A 17,134-nucleotide genomic window follows, 5' to 3' on the forward strand; every position below is an offset into this window, starting at 1 on the left:
ACAAAAGCCGAGACCGGTCTGTTTTTAGTTTTTCTCGCACCGTCGCACAGAGATACGTCACAGATTGATATACAAGAGTCGCCTCATGATGAGGTCACAATAACGTCGCGGCAGCACGCAGCGTCGCCATTTTTGCAGCTCTTTGTGCGCCACTCTCTGCTAATAGTTTACGTGTTTTGTCGAGCGATTCGTCGACTCGGGTTTTTAATCTTTTCCACAAAATGCAAGGAAACAGAGGCCCCCAGCAGAACCACGGGTCTAACCGCCCGGGGGACCAGAAGAGACCCGGAGGAACAAACGCTAACGGCCAGCAGCCGGAGCATTGCGATCCGACCAACCCCAACGAGGCCTTAACCCTGGATCTGCAGAGCTTCAGGAAGCCCGGGGAGAAAACATTTACCCAGCGCAGCAGGCTATTTGTAGGAAACCTACCCACTGGAGTTACGGAGGAGGATCTCGAGAAGCTGTTCAACAAGTATGGCAAGGCCAGTGAAATCTTTATCAACAAGGATAGAGGTTTTGGCTTCATTCGACTGGAGACCAGGATCATCGCAGAGATTGCCAGAGCCGAGCTGGATGATGCTCCGTTCAAAGGAAGACCCATACGGGTGAGATTTGCAACACACGGTGCTGCTTTGACTGTAAAAAATTTGCCTGATTTTGTGTCCAACGAGCTGCTGGAGGAGGCATTCGGCGTCTTTGGGCAGATAGAAAGAGCTGTGGTCATAGTGGATGACAGAGGGAGGCCCACAGGAAAGGGAATAGTGGAGTACACCTCAAAGCCAGCTGCAAGGAAGGCGTTGGATAAGTGCAGTGATGGTGCCTACCTTCTCACAGCTTTTCCTCGACCTATTACAGTGGAACCTATGGAACAGCTTGATGAAGAGGAGGGACAGTCAGAAAAACTCATAAACAAAAACCAGCAGTATCACAAGGAGCGTGAGCAGCCGCCACGATTTGCTCAGGCGGGCTCCTTTGAGTATGAGTATGCCATGCGTTGGAAGGCCCTGATGGAGATGGAGAAGCAGCAGTATGAAATGGTGGACCGCAACATGAAGGAGGCTCAAGAGAAGCTGGAGGCTGAGATGGAGGCGGCGAGACACGAGCATCAAGTGATGCTGATGAGACAGGACCTGCTGAGGCGACAGGAGGAGCTGCGGAGGATGGAGGAGCTCCACAATCAGGAGATGCAGAAGAGGAAACAGGCTGAGATCCGGCAGGAGGAGGAACGCCGGAGGCGAGAGGAGGAGATGAGGATGCGCAATGAGGAGATGCTGAAGAGGCAGCAGGAAGGCTTCAGAGGCAACTTCTCTGAAAATAGGGAGCATGACATGAGGATGCATATGGCCAATCACGGGATGAACAGAAACTCGCTGGGTGGCAATTCTGGTCCTGCAGGTAATCCCGGCATGGCTGCTGAGAATGCTCCAATGATGCCAGGGCCGGGAAACATCAACAACAACATGCCCGGAGGCGTCCAGGGTGGCTTCCCCAGAGGTGTCCCTGGACCTGGAGACTTTGGACCTAATAAGCAACGCCGATTTTAAATTTCATGTCTTTTTATTTTTCCCCTTTTCACTTACTGTTTTAAAGTTCAGGTAGTGAGTTTTACTTTTGAACTTTTAAAAAAACCGTTGCATGTATTATTTTTCTGTACCTTGACTTGTGTTTTTAGTACTGAAATGTCATAACCCAAAATGAGCCATGTCTTTTACTTTCTTTTTATCTTAGTGTATTTTTCATAGGGATAGAAAATGTTCTTGTCCTGGCCATGTTGACTATTCTGGAATAAGTTCATGATTCCCATGATTCCCTTATTACTTTGTTTCAACATTAAAGATTTCTCAATGTCTTTCAAAGCAGCGTGGAGCCAAATGTGTCACCATCAAGACATCGATGATCTACAGGATGGTAATGAAGGGCGTGTCTCTTTCTGGTCCTTAGTTCAGTGCATATAGTCACAGCTGTCAGCTGGACCTTTGCGATTGATTAGAGTATTGATTTAATGAACACTGACACTGAATCAATGGCCTGAAACACAATTCCAAAGCAGCGTATAAGCAATACCATCCAACTTCATTGAGTTAGGCATAATATTATGCAAAAAGACATGAATAGTAAAGATTGAGCAGAATAAACTGTAACATGCTGTGAGTTTCAACACAGCTGTAGCTAATGTAGTTAGTTGGTCAGTCTGAATAGAGAAAGGTAACAAGCATGCACTGATGGTAGTATTGAGGTTATTTTGGGATTGTTATTGTCAATACCTGCCGATGTGAATACCCTAAATTTGATTTACTGATTGTTACATGTATATTTTTTAGGCTCAGCTTTTTTTTGCCAACATTTAGGTGTGCCACCCATTATGACTGCCTGGACCTGAAGTGAAACAGTGCTTTTCCCGCTATGCCAACATGAAGTGTGTGCTGTTATAAGGTCATGTACTGCTCACAGATTTATATTGATTGTTGACTCCGGGAAATCCACCACCTACCAAACAAGACGTTTAATGACTCATCGATCCTCTAGCCAAGGAGGAAGCTTAGAGGGTTGGTGATCACTCTGAATGAGGAATAAAGCACAGTCCAAACACTCATGCCCACACAATCGGTGATACTAAGGGCAGGGACACCTGCATACCTACACGTGACAACAGTAAATGTGAGTGTCCTAAAACGTCACAACCCATGAGCCGAGACAGAAGGAAGAGTCTTATTTTAAATGGGCAGTAAGAGGATCTGATTTAGATGCACACATTTTTCCCAGCTCATTAAAAGGGAGGGATAGCTTGCTTCTATAGTGCTGATCTCAGTACCGATTCATGCCACGTCAGCAGTGTGTAGTGCACATCGTACTATTGCGTTTCATTAAGAAACCCCTCATCTTGTGACATGTTAAGATGAAACCCAAGCAGAAACCGCATGCAGAGAAGGTCTAGTTTGTAAACAAATACTGTGTTCATGGTATTTGGCAAACTTTTGAGGCTCGCATAATAGCCAAACTGCAGTGAAAGGAGCCATGTTATATCATTATACTATGTCGCTCTGGTTGAGCAACTGCTCGGTACAAACCAAACAGCAATGCAAAGGTTAAAGTCAGGTGGTTAGTTAGATATTTAAAGCAACTAGCTTATAGTCTCCTGCTAAATGTCTCTAAGGATTGATTAATCCTTATGATTAAGGAGTAAAAACCAATGCTGTAATATTACTCTAAATTTTAAAACAATATTTTTTGGTTAGATCTTTCATTTCCTTTCAAATTCAGAGACAGCTTGCCTTTTGAACATTCAGTGGCAGTGAGTTACACAGTTTAGGGGCCAAAAAACAGGACACTCCACTGCTTTCAAGGGGCATAAGAGGAGCAAAAGTTGTCTTGGGGTCAAAATGACCCGTGTACGAGTGTATATGTATGTGTGTTGATGGGTCATTTTGACCCCAAGACAACACGAGGGTTCGAACAGTAGTGGAGGACTTTAGTGATCTGGCTTGAACATAGAATGAAAGAAAATCTCTGAGGGTTAGGTTGTTTAATGCTTTATAAACAAGTACAAGACCTTTTAAATTAGTTCTATAAGATACAGGCAGCCAGTGCATTGTCTTAATCTCCATCACGCAAAGGTTGTATGTCTTCATGGATAGTTTTCAGCTGATAGCCAAGACCGTTTCTGAGGATTCTACCCTTCACCTGTGTCCGAGTCCAAAAAGTCAAGACTGTCCTGACCGCAACGATTGCTCCATAAATGGTGATTGATAAGGACTCGATCATAAAGAGGGGAAAGTGTGTATTACCTGGACGTACGATCAGCAGGCCCTCAGAGGAAACTGGTCAAGTAAAGTCCTTTATTGACACCCTGTGCTGGCAACAGCTTCACTGTAAGATTGTATTTTTTTATTTCGATCATGAAAAGACAGGAAAAAAAATTGGGGGGAAAAGCACAGATATTCCGTTGATCTTTGTCAACAATTATTCCTTGTATTTAACATTGTGTATAGACAGTTCAGAAATATAAATGCACATTTGCACAATAATTGAAAGCCTGCATGATTATATAAAAGCATTTCATGTCAGAGTATAATAAGTAGATCACACCATCCAGCATAATAGTAGGTGTTTAAACTTCAAGCAAAAATGTTCTTGTCAGAACCGTTTCAGATAAATTTGTGCCCTATACATAATGTCAGTTTTTACACATGCAACTTTTTCACTTGCACCACAGAAGGACATGTTACACCCATATTCATATTCATCCTTTACACAATTTGACAAGGGGAAATATTGTCAGTGCACATGGCATTGAATGCACTTGTTTCTGTCTCAAGACCAAATTGTACAATTAATACATGCAAAAATGCATTTCAATGAAAGTAGATATGTATGATCAGCACAAACATATATGAAATATAAAATATTCATATTTTTATATTTATTTAGCATCATCATTTTAAATGATGCAATTATACTTGTTGATTTGTTTAAGTCCATGTATTTGAAGACTTATTGCAAAAGATCAATGGGAACTACAATAGAAAAAGGATATAATACAATGCAATCAGATACACATCACAAGTAACAGAACAATACAAATTACGGGAGCGATAAATCAATATTCCTTTGACAGCCTTAACCGAAATGTATCATTATCAAAGTAAACAATAAGGTAGTATTTATTTGAAGTATAAATACCACCTTTTAAAAGTGTAATTCAGATGAGCAGATCAACATAAAAAGCTTTCCCTCAAATGTTTTTACATCTTGTTTTGTGTCTTTTCGGAACAACTTAGTTCCTTGGTATGATGGTGCTCAATTAAAAAAGGTTTATTACCAACAAAGCATGTTTATTGTTTGCTGCAGTTGCTTAAACATATTATGCATGTTTTGTTAATGGAGATTTCCAAAGGAACAAGTGCCAAACCGTTGCATATATAATACATCTGTTGACGCTGTGGTCTGTTCTTGAATCTTTAATTATTCTTCATAAAAAGTATCTTTGGATATTTAAAACCTTTACAGTATATGCAAGCCTTGTAGTCAAGCCCTTACTGTTTACCCTGAAGTACAAAATGCAGCAGCACACTTTCAAATCTAGCCTCCACACTGGATTTGGGGATTTGTCAGGAGGTTTTTCTTTGATTATTGAATTCTGTCAAAAGAATTCATCAATGGGTAGAGTCCCTTGCATGTGTGGAGATAGGCACTCCAGTTGTAGTGCCAGTATGTTGTGCACCTCTCAGGGTTATTCCAACATGATAAAAAGAGACCATAGCTCAATAAATAAGAATATAAATGGATTTCCTCACAGAGGAAAAACACTGTAAATATAGAAAGCAAGTCATTTTCAAAGTACTAGTTGATAATATCAGCGATGCACAGCCACTGTTACAGTAGATAAATAATTCTGATAAATCACATGATTGTACTTTTTGATTTGAATCGTGGGCAGTTTTTGTTACAAGTTACAAAATGTGTGCGTCGTAGTGACTTATCAGCATAAGGAAGAACAAAGGACATCTTGATATCAGCCCCATTTCTTCTTGTCTTCTTTACCATCTCCGTTTATCACAAATTGAAATACGTATGCACCTTCACCCTGACATGATCATGGAGTCTTGGTTGAAAGTCTTATCTCAGCCATGACCTTGACACATGTTAACAACATAATTAAAAGTTGATCTGATATTGTAAGATGTTATCCAAGAAGTGATTTGTCATGTTGACTTGGAATGAAGGTTGGCTCATGTCACTGGGTTTGTTGTAATATGTTTATACAAAAGTGATTAAAAAACATCTTCTTGGGATATTTGCTCTCTCTGTACATTACAGATCAGATAGCTTGCACACACCAGTGTCACTTAGATGATGGTCTAAAGGTCACATTCAGTGAACATATCTTTTTAGGTCAACCAATGTGTGGATGTGTCTTCAATAGACCAGAAGTGGCAGAGCATTAGAAAATATATGAAGAACTGAAGAAAGTGAAGAACTGGGTGCGGTTGTTATTTCAGATTGTGCTGTAGTTTCTCACTGCTGCTTTGGGTCTCCCAAGCAACCCTATCGAAATGTCCCCCATGTTAATTATCAAACAGGAATTTAGTCATCCGTAGCTGCGATTGGCCAGCCGCCGCATCAGACCAGATAAGAAAGGTGTGACATCACAGGATGGGATGACCCTTTACATGTCGTGATGTTTCTCCTTCACTGACCCGAAACTGTTAGACAGGGCGGACAGACAATAGGAGAGACTGTCTCTCACTGTCTTACTTTGTCGGATGTATCATCCAACAGGGCAGCAGTGATTTATATACACTCTGTTACAAACTACTTGTGAACCCTGACTCTTCTGGTGTGGAAAAAATCTGGAATCATGTTCCGTGCCGCAGCCCTGATCAGTTTTCTGTCCTGTGTGGTAAGTTGGTCCGGTAATTTTTCTCATTTTTCTCTCATTTTTCTGTGACTAAGATGTGTAACTGTATTCTCAACACGGTACACTTGTTTAAGCCAACAGCATAATAATTCACATTGCTTTGTTTTCATACTCCAGTGTTAAAAAACTGTATAGGTCTTAACTAGGATATAATTGCTTTTGTAATTTAAAAACTTCCAGACGTTGGTATTCATAAAATGTCTACGGTTGAATTTGTTTTAATAATAATAATAATAATAATACATTAAATTTGGAGGCGCCTTTCAAGGCACCCAATGTCACCTTACAATTACAATAAGATAATACAGGGTAAAAGATAAGCATAACAGATATAAACAACAGTAAAACAGAGCATCAACATACAAACAAGTGAGGTGCACAGGGACCAGTTATAGTGTCTATGCCAGTTTGAACAGATGAGTTTTGAGTTGAGATTTGAATAATGTGATGGAGTCTGATTGTCTTATGTTTTAGCAGTAAAGAACCATAAAGTTCAAAGCAAAACTGGTATTTGAGTGTATTGCCACACCTTTGATTCAAAGACAAGGTTAGAGAAGTGTTTATGCAAATGCAATTATTTTCAACATTGTGGAAGATATTAAATGACAAAACAAATACAATACACATTGTAATATGTAATTCGATTAAAACGAATAACAACATATTACAATGTGTATTGTATTTAAATGTATCTGTTTGATGTGTATTTATTTTGGCATTTACAATCCTCCTGAAAGTAAAGAAATAGTCAAACATATATTCATAAATAATCTAATATAAACTTCCATCTAGATTGATGTCTGTTTTTATTCATAGTAATTGTGTTACAATTTACAGTAACAGGGTTCTGGGATTATTTTTCTGTTTTTGGTTTTGATTTATGTCACACCTGGATGAAGGGATGCACCAATCCTAATTTAAATTATAATTATAAATTCTAATCACAATTTAAAAATGTAAATTTAATATATTTTATTAGTTTACAAATATAAATAAAACAGTATGGAAAGAATATCATGCAAGATTTATTACTTTAATATGAAAGTGTATAATCAATTTGTTATAAATGTTTGGATGTTGTGATCTTCTCCTGTGTCCACAGATGTTCATTGTGGTTGTAAAAACCTTGGACATACGCAACATATTGGAACTTGAACATCCTTGAACATAGTCCCTTTTATTTGTCTTGCAAGATGGCATTCAGAAGCTACCATGGCAGCACACCATCAAAGTCACGAGTCAAGTCTATGACAAACTTAACTTTTTATTCATGGTTATTGTATTCATGTTGACTACACTGTGTTTCTTTGTAAAATATAAATATACTTGCAACGTTTACCCAAAATTTTTACGTAATATGACTTCAAAATGTACTTGACACCTGGTGGTAAAATCATTCAATCAGGACATTTATTCATTGCAAGGAAGGAGCAGAGAAGTTTTACACAACATGATGGACAAATTGCATATCCTAGACCGCTCAACGAACGAGTGAACCTCCTTCTGCTTAATGGGTCGTGGCTATCTGGATCATGGACCATGCATACTACTCATTATATGAATCATTTCTGTCACATTCATTGAATGTGCTGTAACTCCGTTACGTTATTCATTCTGGCCACATGACATCTATTGCTTCTGTCCATCCGGGGAGAGGGATCCTCCTCTGTTGCTCTCCCTCAGGTTTCTTCCCCTTTTTTTCCCTGTGAAAGGGTTTTTACTATCTTTTTGGGGGAGTTTTTCCTGATCCGATGTGAGGTCCCGGGACAGGGATGTCATGTGTACAGATTGTAAAGCCCTCCGAGGCAAACTTGTATTTGTGATGTTGGGCTGTACAAAATAAACTGAATTGAATTGAATTGAATTGATTTGTAACCTCTTAAATACATTAATCACACAATCACAGAAGCTCTCATGACGTTTTTAGATTGGCTTGCATCGGCATGGTCATATGATAACAACATTTATCACCATTTTCTTCAAACAGAGATAAATGGTCTCATGACTTTATCAAGTAGTTTGCCAGAGTTCATATGTAAGATTTAACATGGTAGATGATTAATAAACAGAGCATATGACAGTGAAACAGTAACTAATCAAGAGTAAATACATTTTTTCTTCAAACAAAAATGATGATATAACATAGTTGTATGATATCTCAATAATTGAGATGTCTCGAAATGTCACAAGTGTACAGTCTTCTTCAAGTACCTCCAGCAGCATGTGGTTCCCCCTTCTGTGATAAATCTTTCGTCTGTGCAGGTGCTGACAGAGGCCCAGCATGAGCTGGGCTACTGCGCTTTCTATGAGGAGTGTGGTCGTAACCCGTCAGTCGGAGGATCTCTACTCCCTCCCATTGTCCCCTGTAAAGACTACAGCCGTGCCCGAGCCCTCACAGGGGATCACTACAGGAAACTCAAACAGGTCAGTAGGTCCTGCTTAGTGTTTTAGTGAAGAACAGGGTTGAATAAAGCGTGATAGAGTAGGTTTTTTAGTCTTTCTTGTCTACTCGTATGAAATCATTGTCAAAGGATTCCTTTGACATGAAGTGAGCTTGTGTTTGAGTCAGTTTATTAAACAGCACCTGTTCTCGCTGCAGGTGTGTCCCATCTTGGACCATGGCGTGAACAACACTTACGCCTGCTGCTCCAGCAAACAGCTTTCGTCCCTGGAAACAAGTCTGACCCTGTCTAAGGCAGTGCTGGTCCGCTGTCCTTCCTGTGTTGAGAACTTTGCCCACTTGCATTGCATCAACACCTGCAGCCCCAACCAGAGCCAGACAGTTAAAGTCACAAAGGTGATGAACGTCACTACCGGAAACATAACGAAGGAGGCCGTGATCGGTTACCAGGCGTTCATAAGCACCAGCTTCGCAGATGGCGCCTTCCAGTCGTGCAAAAATGTCCGGATCCCCGCCACAGGAGGCTTTGCCATTGCCACCATGTGTGGTCGGTATGGCGCCAAGTTGTGCAACCCCCAGCACTGGTATGACTTCCAGGGAGACTCCAGTAACGGCCTGGCTCCACTGGACATCGACTTTAACCTGATAAAAGAGGGAGATACTGAGGGACTACCCATGGGTGTGATTCCCTACAACGGACGTGCTCTGAAGTGTAACGAGACCACGCCATCCGGAGGTCAGCTCTGCTCCTGCCAGGACTGCCAAGAGTCGTGCCCGAGGATGCCGCCTCTTTCACTGCCGCCCGGCCCCTTCAGACTGTTGGGGACAGACGGATTCCTCGTGATTTCTATCATCTTACTCTGTTTCCTGATGTTTGCCTTCATTTTCTACCTCGCTGTTGCTTACTTGGTGAGGTCTCAGAGAAAAAAGGATGCAGAGAAAGGAAAAGGAAAAAGCAAAGACCAGAACAGTAATGATGTGACTCAGCAACTCGTTGATCCGTCAGAGGTGACTTGTGCTGACAAGAACAGTCTGGATGCTCAAGCTGCCTTAAGCACAGCGTTTCGCCATTGGGGAACCCTCATGGCCACTTATCCTCTCACGGTTAGTTTCACCCAAGTTTTTTTTATCAGTGAACTGACTTAATGCCAGCTACTAAATTCTTCACTCTTCAAGAAAAGAAAAAAAGGTTGTCAGCCAGATAATATTAACGTGTTAATATCTTCTTGTCTTTATTCAAGGTGCTCCTGCTGTCGGCTGTAGTCGTGGCTGTTTTCGCTGCTGGTCTCAAGTCCATTGAGCTCACCACTGACCCAGTCGAGCTTTGGTCTGCTCCAAACAGCCGCGCCCGCCAGGAGAAAGACTTCCACGACACACACTTTGACCCTTTCTTCAGGACTAACCAGTTGATCTTGACAGCGCCGGGCAGAAAAGGCCACATTTACGACTCTTTGCTATTTGGGCTGCAGAACTTCAGCGGGATTGTATCCAAAGATCTCATCATTGAGCTCCTGCAGCTCCAGACACAAATCCAGGTAGAGAGACAAAAATCAAAATTGACAGTCACCTTGACTTAATAGTCAAATTATATTGTATCTAATATAGGTTTTGATCGTTTAGGTTTACACAAACCCTATAGTGTGCTTGAAGAAGACTTACATTTTATACTTTTTTGAGACCATATATAACCAATGCAAGGAATCCTTCACAATATTAAATAAGCACACCTGAAGGCTCCAAAGAACACCTGTACGTGATCGCCACAAAGGCACAGTTAGTGTTTGAAAGAGTTCACTGTATGATTTTGACACACTGATGTCTCTTCTATGCCATCTTTAGAACATTGAGTTCTGGTCAGAGGATCTGAACCGCACAGCGAGTCTGAAGGACGTGTGTTTCGCACCACTGAACCCATCCAACCCCACCCTGACGGACTGTGCAGTCAACAGCTTGCCGCAGTACTTCCAGAACAGCCTGGAAAACATTGACGCTAAGGTGAACATGACAGAGCTGGGAGTGACCAAAGAGGTGGACTGGAGGGACCACTTAATCTACTGCCTCAAGTAAGGATTCATGAAACAGACTTTCAAATCAAACATGCAAAACAATCGATCTGTGATTGCTCAGGAACTTTAACCTAACCTTCCTCTTTCTTCTTCCATCGCTTCTCAAGCTCTCCTCTGTCCTTCCAAGACATCACTGATTTACGTATGAGCTGCATGGCTGATTACGGAGCGCCAGTCTTCTCCTTTCTGGCTGTGGGAGGCTATGAGGGTAAGTAACATTCGGCATCATCTTCTCCATATTTCCAATAAACACAAAAAGGGTGGCTCACTTGAACATTCTTCTTATTGCTTCTGCCAGATGACGACTTCACCAATGCTGAGGCTTTCATCCTGACCTTCTCCCTCAACAACTACGCTCGAGACAACCCCAAGTACAAAGTGGCTATGCAGTGGGAGACAGAGTTTCTTAAAATTGTCCAGACCTACCAGAAGAACCCAGCAGCCAACTTCACCTTTGCATACATGGCAGAGGTGCAGTAGAATATGATATAACTGTTTCTGATGTCACAGCTTTTTCAAGTGGCTGTTGAGTTCTTTCCACTATTTTAAGCCCCTAATCCTTTTCCTGACTCTGATTTCCCCCTCGGTCTACAGAGGTCTCTGGAGGATGAGATTAATCGGACAACATCAGAAGACATCCCCATCTTCATGATTAGCTATGCTGTAATCTTTATTTACATTTCCGTGGCACTAGGAGAGTACTCTTCATGGAAACGCATACTGGTGAGATTTTAGAGAGTAATGTCTATCTTTTATTATAATCCTGTATTTCACATTAATCTGCGTTTTTTTAGCCAATTGCGGTTCATCGGTCAACTGCTTTGGCTAAGCCTCCACCAAGAAAGTACAACTGATAAAGCAGTACTTATCGCATACATAATAAGGAGAGAGTAGTATGGCTGAGTCAGCTGTATAGCACTAATCTCTATGGTGACCATGAAGTTATATAATATAGAAGACACGATAGAGCAAAAGATATGAAACATAAAAAAGGTCAACTGATTTGAATGTACATCTGGATTCTTATCTTTGCCTTACATAGGTGGACTCCAAGTTTCTGGTGGGTCTGGGTGGGATACTAGTGGTTGGCTGTTCTGTCCTGGCCTCTATGGGCTTTTACTCCTGGATCGGCATCCCCTCCTCGCTGGTCATTCTGCAGGTCGTGCCTTTCTTGGTGCTCGCTGTTGGAGCTGACAACATCTTCATCTTTGTTCTGGAGTACCAGGTGTGTATACTTGTGTGCACAATGGATGTCCAGTACTGCTGACTGCTGATGTGTATCATTCTTAGTGACGTTACCCTTCTCTCCCTTTCCGCAGAGAGATATGCGGAGGCCCGGAGAGAAGAGAGAAGAGCAGATTGGTCGCATCCTTGGAAACGTAGCTCCCAGCATGCTCCTGTGCAGTCTCTCCGAGACTGTCTGCTTCTTTCTAGGTAGGAACATTTGCACAAACTACATGAGCAAAGCAATACAATTATGTGTATATGAAGGGACCATTGAATTTGATGCTTTAATCTCTCGCTGTGTGTGTTCTGCTACCCAAGGGGCCTTGTCCACCATGCCAGCAGTAAAGACCTTTGCTCTGTACGCTGCTCTGGCCGTGCTCATGGACTTCCTACTCCAGATGACAGCCTTTGTGGCGCTGCTTTCCCTGGACACCCGGCGCCAAGACAACAACCGCTTTGAACTGCTCTGCTGTGTAACAGTGTCGACCAAGCGCCAAAACAAGCCAAACGAAGGCTTTCTGCTGCCCTTCATGAGGAAATACTACGCCCCTGTTCTACTGCACAGTTACACCAGGATCATAGTGGTAAAGCTACTAAACCTTAAACTATAACATAAGATTAGATTATCCTTCATAAAACAGGTATTCTCAACCCTCTGGTGTCCCTTTCAAATTCCAGTGTGTAACATTTAAGGGGATCTATTGGCAAAAATGGAATTTAATAAAATAACAAAGTTTTCTTTAGTGTATAATAATTGCTAAACACTAAAGAAATGTCCTTAGAACAAGCTGTTTATATTTACATACAGAACGGGCTTGTATGTAAACCAAGGCGTTTTAACTGAATATTTGTCGAATACATTCTGCCCTGTGTTCTCTTCAGATGGTGGTTTTCATCTTCATGTTCTGTGGATCCGTATTTCTCATGTTTAATGTGACCGTGGGTTTGGATCAGGAGCTGGCTATGCCTCAGGTCTGTAAGCACTGCTACATAAATATGTATAAATGAACGCCTGTACACTTTCAGTGTTTCAGTGTAACCTCACAAAAAAAAATCTGTTTTGGGTGCAGGGTTCTTATATGCTGGACTATTTCCAGTACCTGTACAAATACTTTGAAGTTGGAGTCCCTGTTTACTTTGTAACAAAGAAGGGCTTCAACTTCACCACTGTGGAGGGCATGAATGCAGTCTGCTCCAGCGTGGGCTGTGATCAGTTCTCACTCACTCAGAAGATCCAGTACGCCACCAACCACCCTGAACTGTGAGTTTGTTAATTTTCATAGCATGGACAAGAGAATCGATAAGCTTTTAGACAAGCACCTTTTTTTACTCTTGACAACATGTGGCTGCTCAGCTAAACTACATAGTACATCAGCCAGTTCCTCTGCTCAGTTCAGTGGAGAGTGTTTCTCTCCATTTGTCCTTCACGTTTGTATTTTTCATTGGCACATCCTTGAACCTGCTGATATCATAATAACAACCTCTTACATACTAGCCAATCAGATCAGTTAATGATGAACTTCTTACATGAACGCCGCTGAGCAGATAAGGCTACGTTCTATTCTGTTCTATTCAAACAATGGTGCAGTGATTATGACCAGGTTGATTAGTAGGAGTAATGCATTTGTTAGAAAAATTCACCCGACACCTGGTGGTAAAATCATTGATCAGGACATTTATTCTTTGCAAAGAGGAGCAGAGACAGAATTACACAACATGGCATGTGAATTGCGCATTCCTGGACTGCTCAACTCACAAGTGGAGAGTTTACCTCTTAAATGCATTAATCACACAATCACAGAAGCTCTCATGACGTCTTTGACTTGCGTCGGCATGGTCATATAATAATCAGGAACACCATGTTCTTCAAACAGAGACAAACAGTCTCATGACTTTATTAAGTAATTTGCCAGAGTTAATATGTAAGATTCAACATGATAGATTTCAATGAGAAGTCTCAAGCCTTTACACAGTATATGATTAATAAACAGAACATATGATTATTAATATAACAGTCAAACAGTAACGTTTTATCTTCCAACAACATTTAAGCCTGTATCCTGCAGTATAATATGTATGTTTCCACTGCACAGACAATGTGTGCCGCATTAATGCATCCCAACACTTACAGTCGAGGATTATATAACCTGGTGCCACACATTGTCAGTATGATATCCTATCAGCTAAAGGTGACTTGAAGGGGATTTTGACAGTTAGAGGGATTTACAGCAACATCTTTTTGTTTCCTTGAGATAACAAGCTAGTTTATCATTGGTACTGTCAGTTACGTACTGTTACTGGCAAATAGTAAAACTCTTCTCATCGAGTGGAAATTTGACAGAATTCTAATATCATATGTAATCAAAAGATGTAAGACCTTAAAAGCTGTATATGGAATTTATAGGCTATTCAATTTACATTTTGTTTCCAAATACTGGCTTAAATGAGCTCAAATGGTGTTAACTTCAATAATGTAAGTATCACTGTCAAAAGATAAAAGATTAGTTTAGACTTTAGAAAATACACATCAAAATTGATGGGCGGACAACCACATAGTTGTTTTTGTTCCATTCATGGGATTTAGTGATTACAGGAAAGATCTAGAATAGCACTTGTCTTATTCTGAAATACGGACATCTGTATTCCTGCCTTCCTTAACCCACTGACGATGTGATCTGTAGATCTTACTTGGCTATTCCTGCTAACTCCTGGGTAGATGATTTCATTGATTGGCTGAACCCTGGATCCAGATGTTGTCGTCTGTATGCCTTCGGTCCAAATACTGGAAACTTCTGTCCTGCAAGCGAATGTGAGAATCATCACATTAATACACATTCTTTACTGTGAACTACCTTATATGATGAAAGACATGACCCTTCTTTTATTAACCCATACTCTGCTTCCATGTCTCAACAGCTCTTTTCCTCTGTCCCCTAAAGTGTGTAGGTACTCCTTCAGATGGCGTCCTCAGGCCCAAGGTGGAACAATTCAACCGTTTCCTCCCAGACTTCCTGGGTAACAGGCCTGACCTGCAGTGCCCCAAAGGGTGTGTATCCTAGTGGAACGTGTGCATGTTATACACAAAACAACAGAACATGAAAACAAGTTTCTCACTGCTTATTGCCCCTTTTGACAGTGGTCTTGGAGCCTATGACAAAGCTGTGGTGAAAGATCAGAGTGGAGAAATTATAGGTAAGTCATTTTAAAGCAGTCAAAGATCTTTTCATCTTTTAATGGTAACGGTGCAGTTCGTGAACCTTTTCTTCCCCGTGTTCCTAGCCTCTCGGTTCATGGCTTACCACACACCTTTAACCAACTCTCAGGACTTCACTGCTGCACTGCTGAAGGCCAGAGAGCTGGCCCACAACATCACAATGGGCATGAGGAAAATACCAGGCACCTCACCTGACTTTGAAGTATTTCCTTACACGTATGTACATCTTTGTTCTCTACAATAAATATTATCGCTTCTGCAACTCTGTAGGCTCTCGTTATTTACACGGTCATTGTCATCAAACAAAATGCAGTCTATCACTTCTGACTAATATGTTTCTTCCCTCCTTCTTCCAGGGTCACGAATGTGTTTTATGAGCAGTACCTGACTATCGTGCCAGAGGGACTCTTCAACATCTCCTTGTGTCTGCTGCCGACCTTCGTCGTATGCTGTCTGCTGCTGGGTTTGGATCTGCGCTCTGGTCTGCTCAACCTGTTCACCATAATCATGATCACCGTGGATACCGTTGGTGTCATGACACTGTGGAGCATCGATTACAACGCAGTGGCCCTTATCAATCTGGTCACGGTAAGGACATGTCTGGGATGGAGATTAAAGTGGCACTCCGCCGATTTTCCAAATTAAGCTTGTTGTACTTATGTCTACTCATCCAGTGAGGACAGTGGTACAATGTCTCCAGTGTTTCCAGAGGGAGCTTTTTAAAGTAAAAAAAAAAAAAAAAACATTGGTCATGGTGACAGGGTAACCTTGACTTGGGCTAGGCGACTTCAGATATATAACAGAAAGCCTGCGTTACAAATTGGCGGTTTTGGTGTTCCAGTGTTTTTGAGCTGGACCCATGCTAGGGACTAAAACATGTGGATATTTTAGTCTCTGCTGCTCTTAGTCTCTTTGATGTTATACTTGGTTTTCAGTAGGTCAAGTATTTATGATCCATGTAATCACCATGAATTCCCCTGGTCATTTCTTACTTTACCAAGTTGCATTCTCTTTATTTGCAGGCTGTCGGAATCTCTGTGGAGTTTGTGTCTCATATGACGAGATCATTTGCCCTCAGCACCAAGACCACACATGTAGAAAGAGCTATGGAGGCTACAGCCAATATGGGCAGTGCGGTAAGTAAACTTTAAAGCAGCCGCTGTTACTCCCTCACTGGGAAGACCCCCTGATCCACTGTGTTCTGGTAGCTATTTCTCTTGCATAATCTGGGTAATCAGTTGATGAGCCACACCTGGGCTCGGTTTGGTTCTGGCTATAAAAGCTCACCACCTTAACATGGAGTCTCTTTTCTCTCTTTGCTAACCTGGCTGTTTTTTAGTTTTGTTTGCGTCAGACATTTTCGCACATCCAAACATGCTTACATTACTGATTACAGACTTCCAAGCTTGTTTTGTTAGTTTGTAAATAAATATACTTGTACCTGTCTTGTCAACAAATGGGATATTGTCCTAACTCGTTTGACCTGGTTCAGATTTGTCTTGTACAGTTGAATTCGCTGGTTGTTAATGGCTTGATGGGCAGAGACTGATTTCAAGATAAGTTGTCGCCCACTCGGCAGGTGCACCTCATTTGTTGAATGATGCAATCGGGTTGCGGTGACATTATCGAGTGTTACCGCCTGGCTCATAGGCTGCAAGAAAAATGAGGACTCAGATGAGTTCAAAGTAATACACCAAACAAATATGGAAGCATGTTTGGATGTGTGACTGTCTGACGCAAACAAAACCTCGGCAAAGGAAAAGAGGGGACTCCATTAAGGTGGTGCGTTTCTTTATAGCCAGAAC

At 41.5% G+C, this 17,134-nt stretch overlaps 2 protein-coding genes across 2 annotated transcripts in view; both read left to right on the top strand.

Annotated features, from left to right (window-relative positions):
• Window positions 1–221: 221 nt before the first annotated feature.
• nono (non-POU domain containing, octamer-binding) lies at window positions 222–1,802 on the top strand (the record flags this gene model as incomplete). The annotated part of the gene is made up of 1 exon (XM_079222734.1): window positions 222–1,802. One exon carries the CDS (start codon window positions 222–224, stop codon window positions 1,545–1,547), a length of 1,326 nt encoding a protein of 441 aa, XP_079078860.1. The 3' UTR covers window positions 1,548–1,802.
• A 4,559-nt stretch (window positions 1,803–6,361) lies between these two features.
• npc1l1 (NPC1-like 1) overlaps window positions 6,362–17,134 on the top strand; it is a gene marked incomplete at both ends in the record, with an annotated part of 11,504 nt that continues 731 nt past the window's right edge. The window contains 19 exons of the mRNA XM_079222902.1: window positions 6,362–6,403; window positions 8,684–8,845; window positions 9,021–9,926; window positions 10,064–10,357; window positions 10,662–10,885; window positions 10,996–11,096; window positions 11,187–11,359; window positions 11,483–11,611; window positions 11,931–12,113; window positions 12,208–12,322; window positions 12,434–12,699; window positions 12,998–13,087; window positions 13,186–13,376; window positions 14,797–14,924; window positions 15,032–15,161; window positions 15,252–15,307; window positions 15,395–15,545; window positions 15,686–15,917; window positions 16,352–16,465. Coding sequence (XP_079079028.1) covers window positions 6,362–6,403; window positions 8,684–8,845; window positions 9,021–9,926; window positions 10,064–10,357; window positions 10,662–10,885; window positions 10,996–11,096; window positions 11,187–11,359; window positions 11,483–11,611; window positions 11,931–12,113; window positions 12,208–12,322; window positions 12,434–12,699; window positions 12,998–13,087; window positions 13,186–13,376; window positions 14,797–14,924; window positions 15,032–15,161; window positions 15,252–15,307; window positions 15,395–15,545; window positions 15,686–15,917; window positions 16,352–16,465 — 3,687 coding nt within the window. The remainder of the gene's footprint in view (window positions 6,404–8,683; window positions 8,846–9,020; window positions 9,927–10,063; window positions 10,358–10,661; window positions 10,886–10,995; window positions 11,097–11,186; window positions 11,360–11,482; window positions 11,612–11,930; window positions 12,114–12,207; window positions 12,323–12,433; window positions 12,700–12,997; window positions 13,088–13,185; window positions 13,377–14,796; window positions 14,925–15,031; window positions 15,162–15,251; window positions 15,308–15,394; window positions 15,546–15,685; window positions 15,918–16,351; window positions 16,466–17,134) is intronic.

This window comes from Taurulus bubalis (genome assembly GCF_910589615.1).
Source record: "Taurulus bubalis genome assembly, chromosome: 8".
Taxonomy (NCBI): Eukaryota; Metazoa; Chordata; class Actinopteri; order Perciformes; family Cottidae; genus Taurulus; species Taurulus bubalis.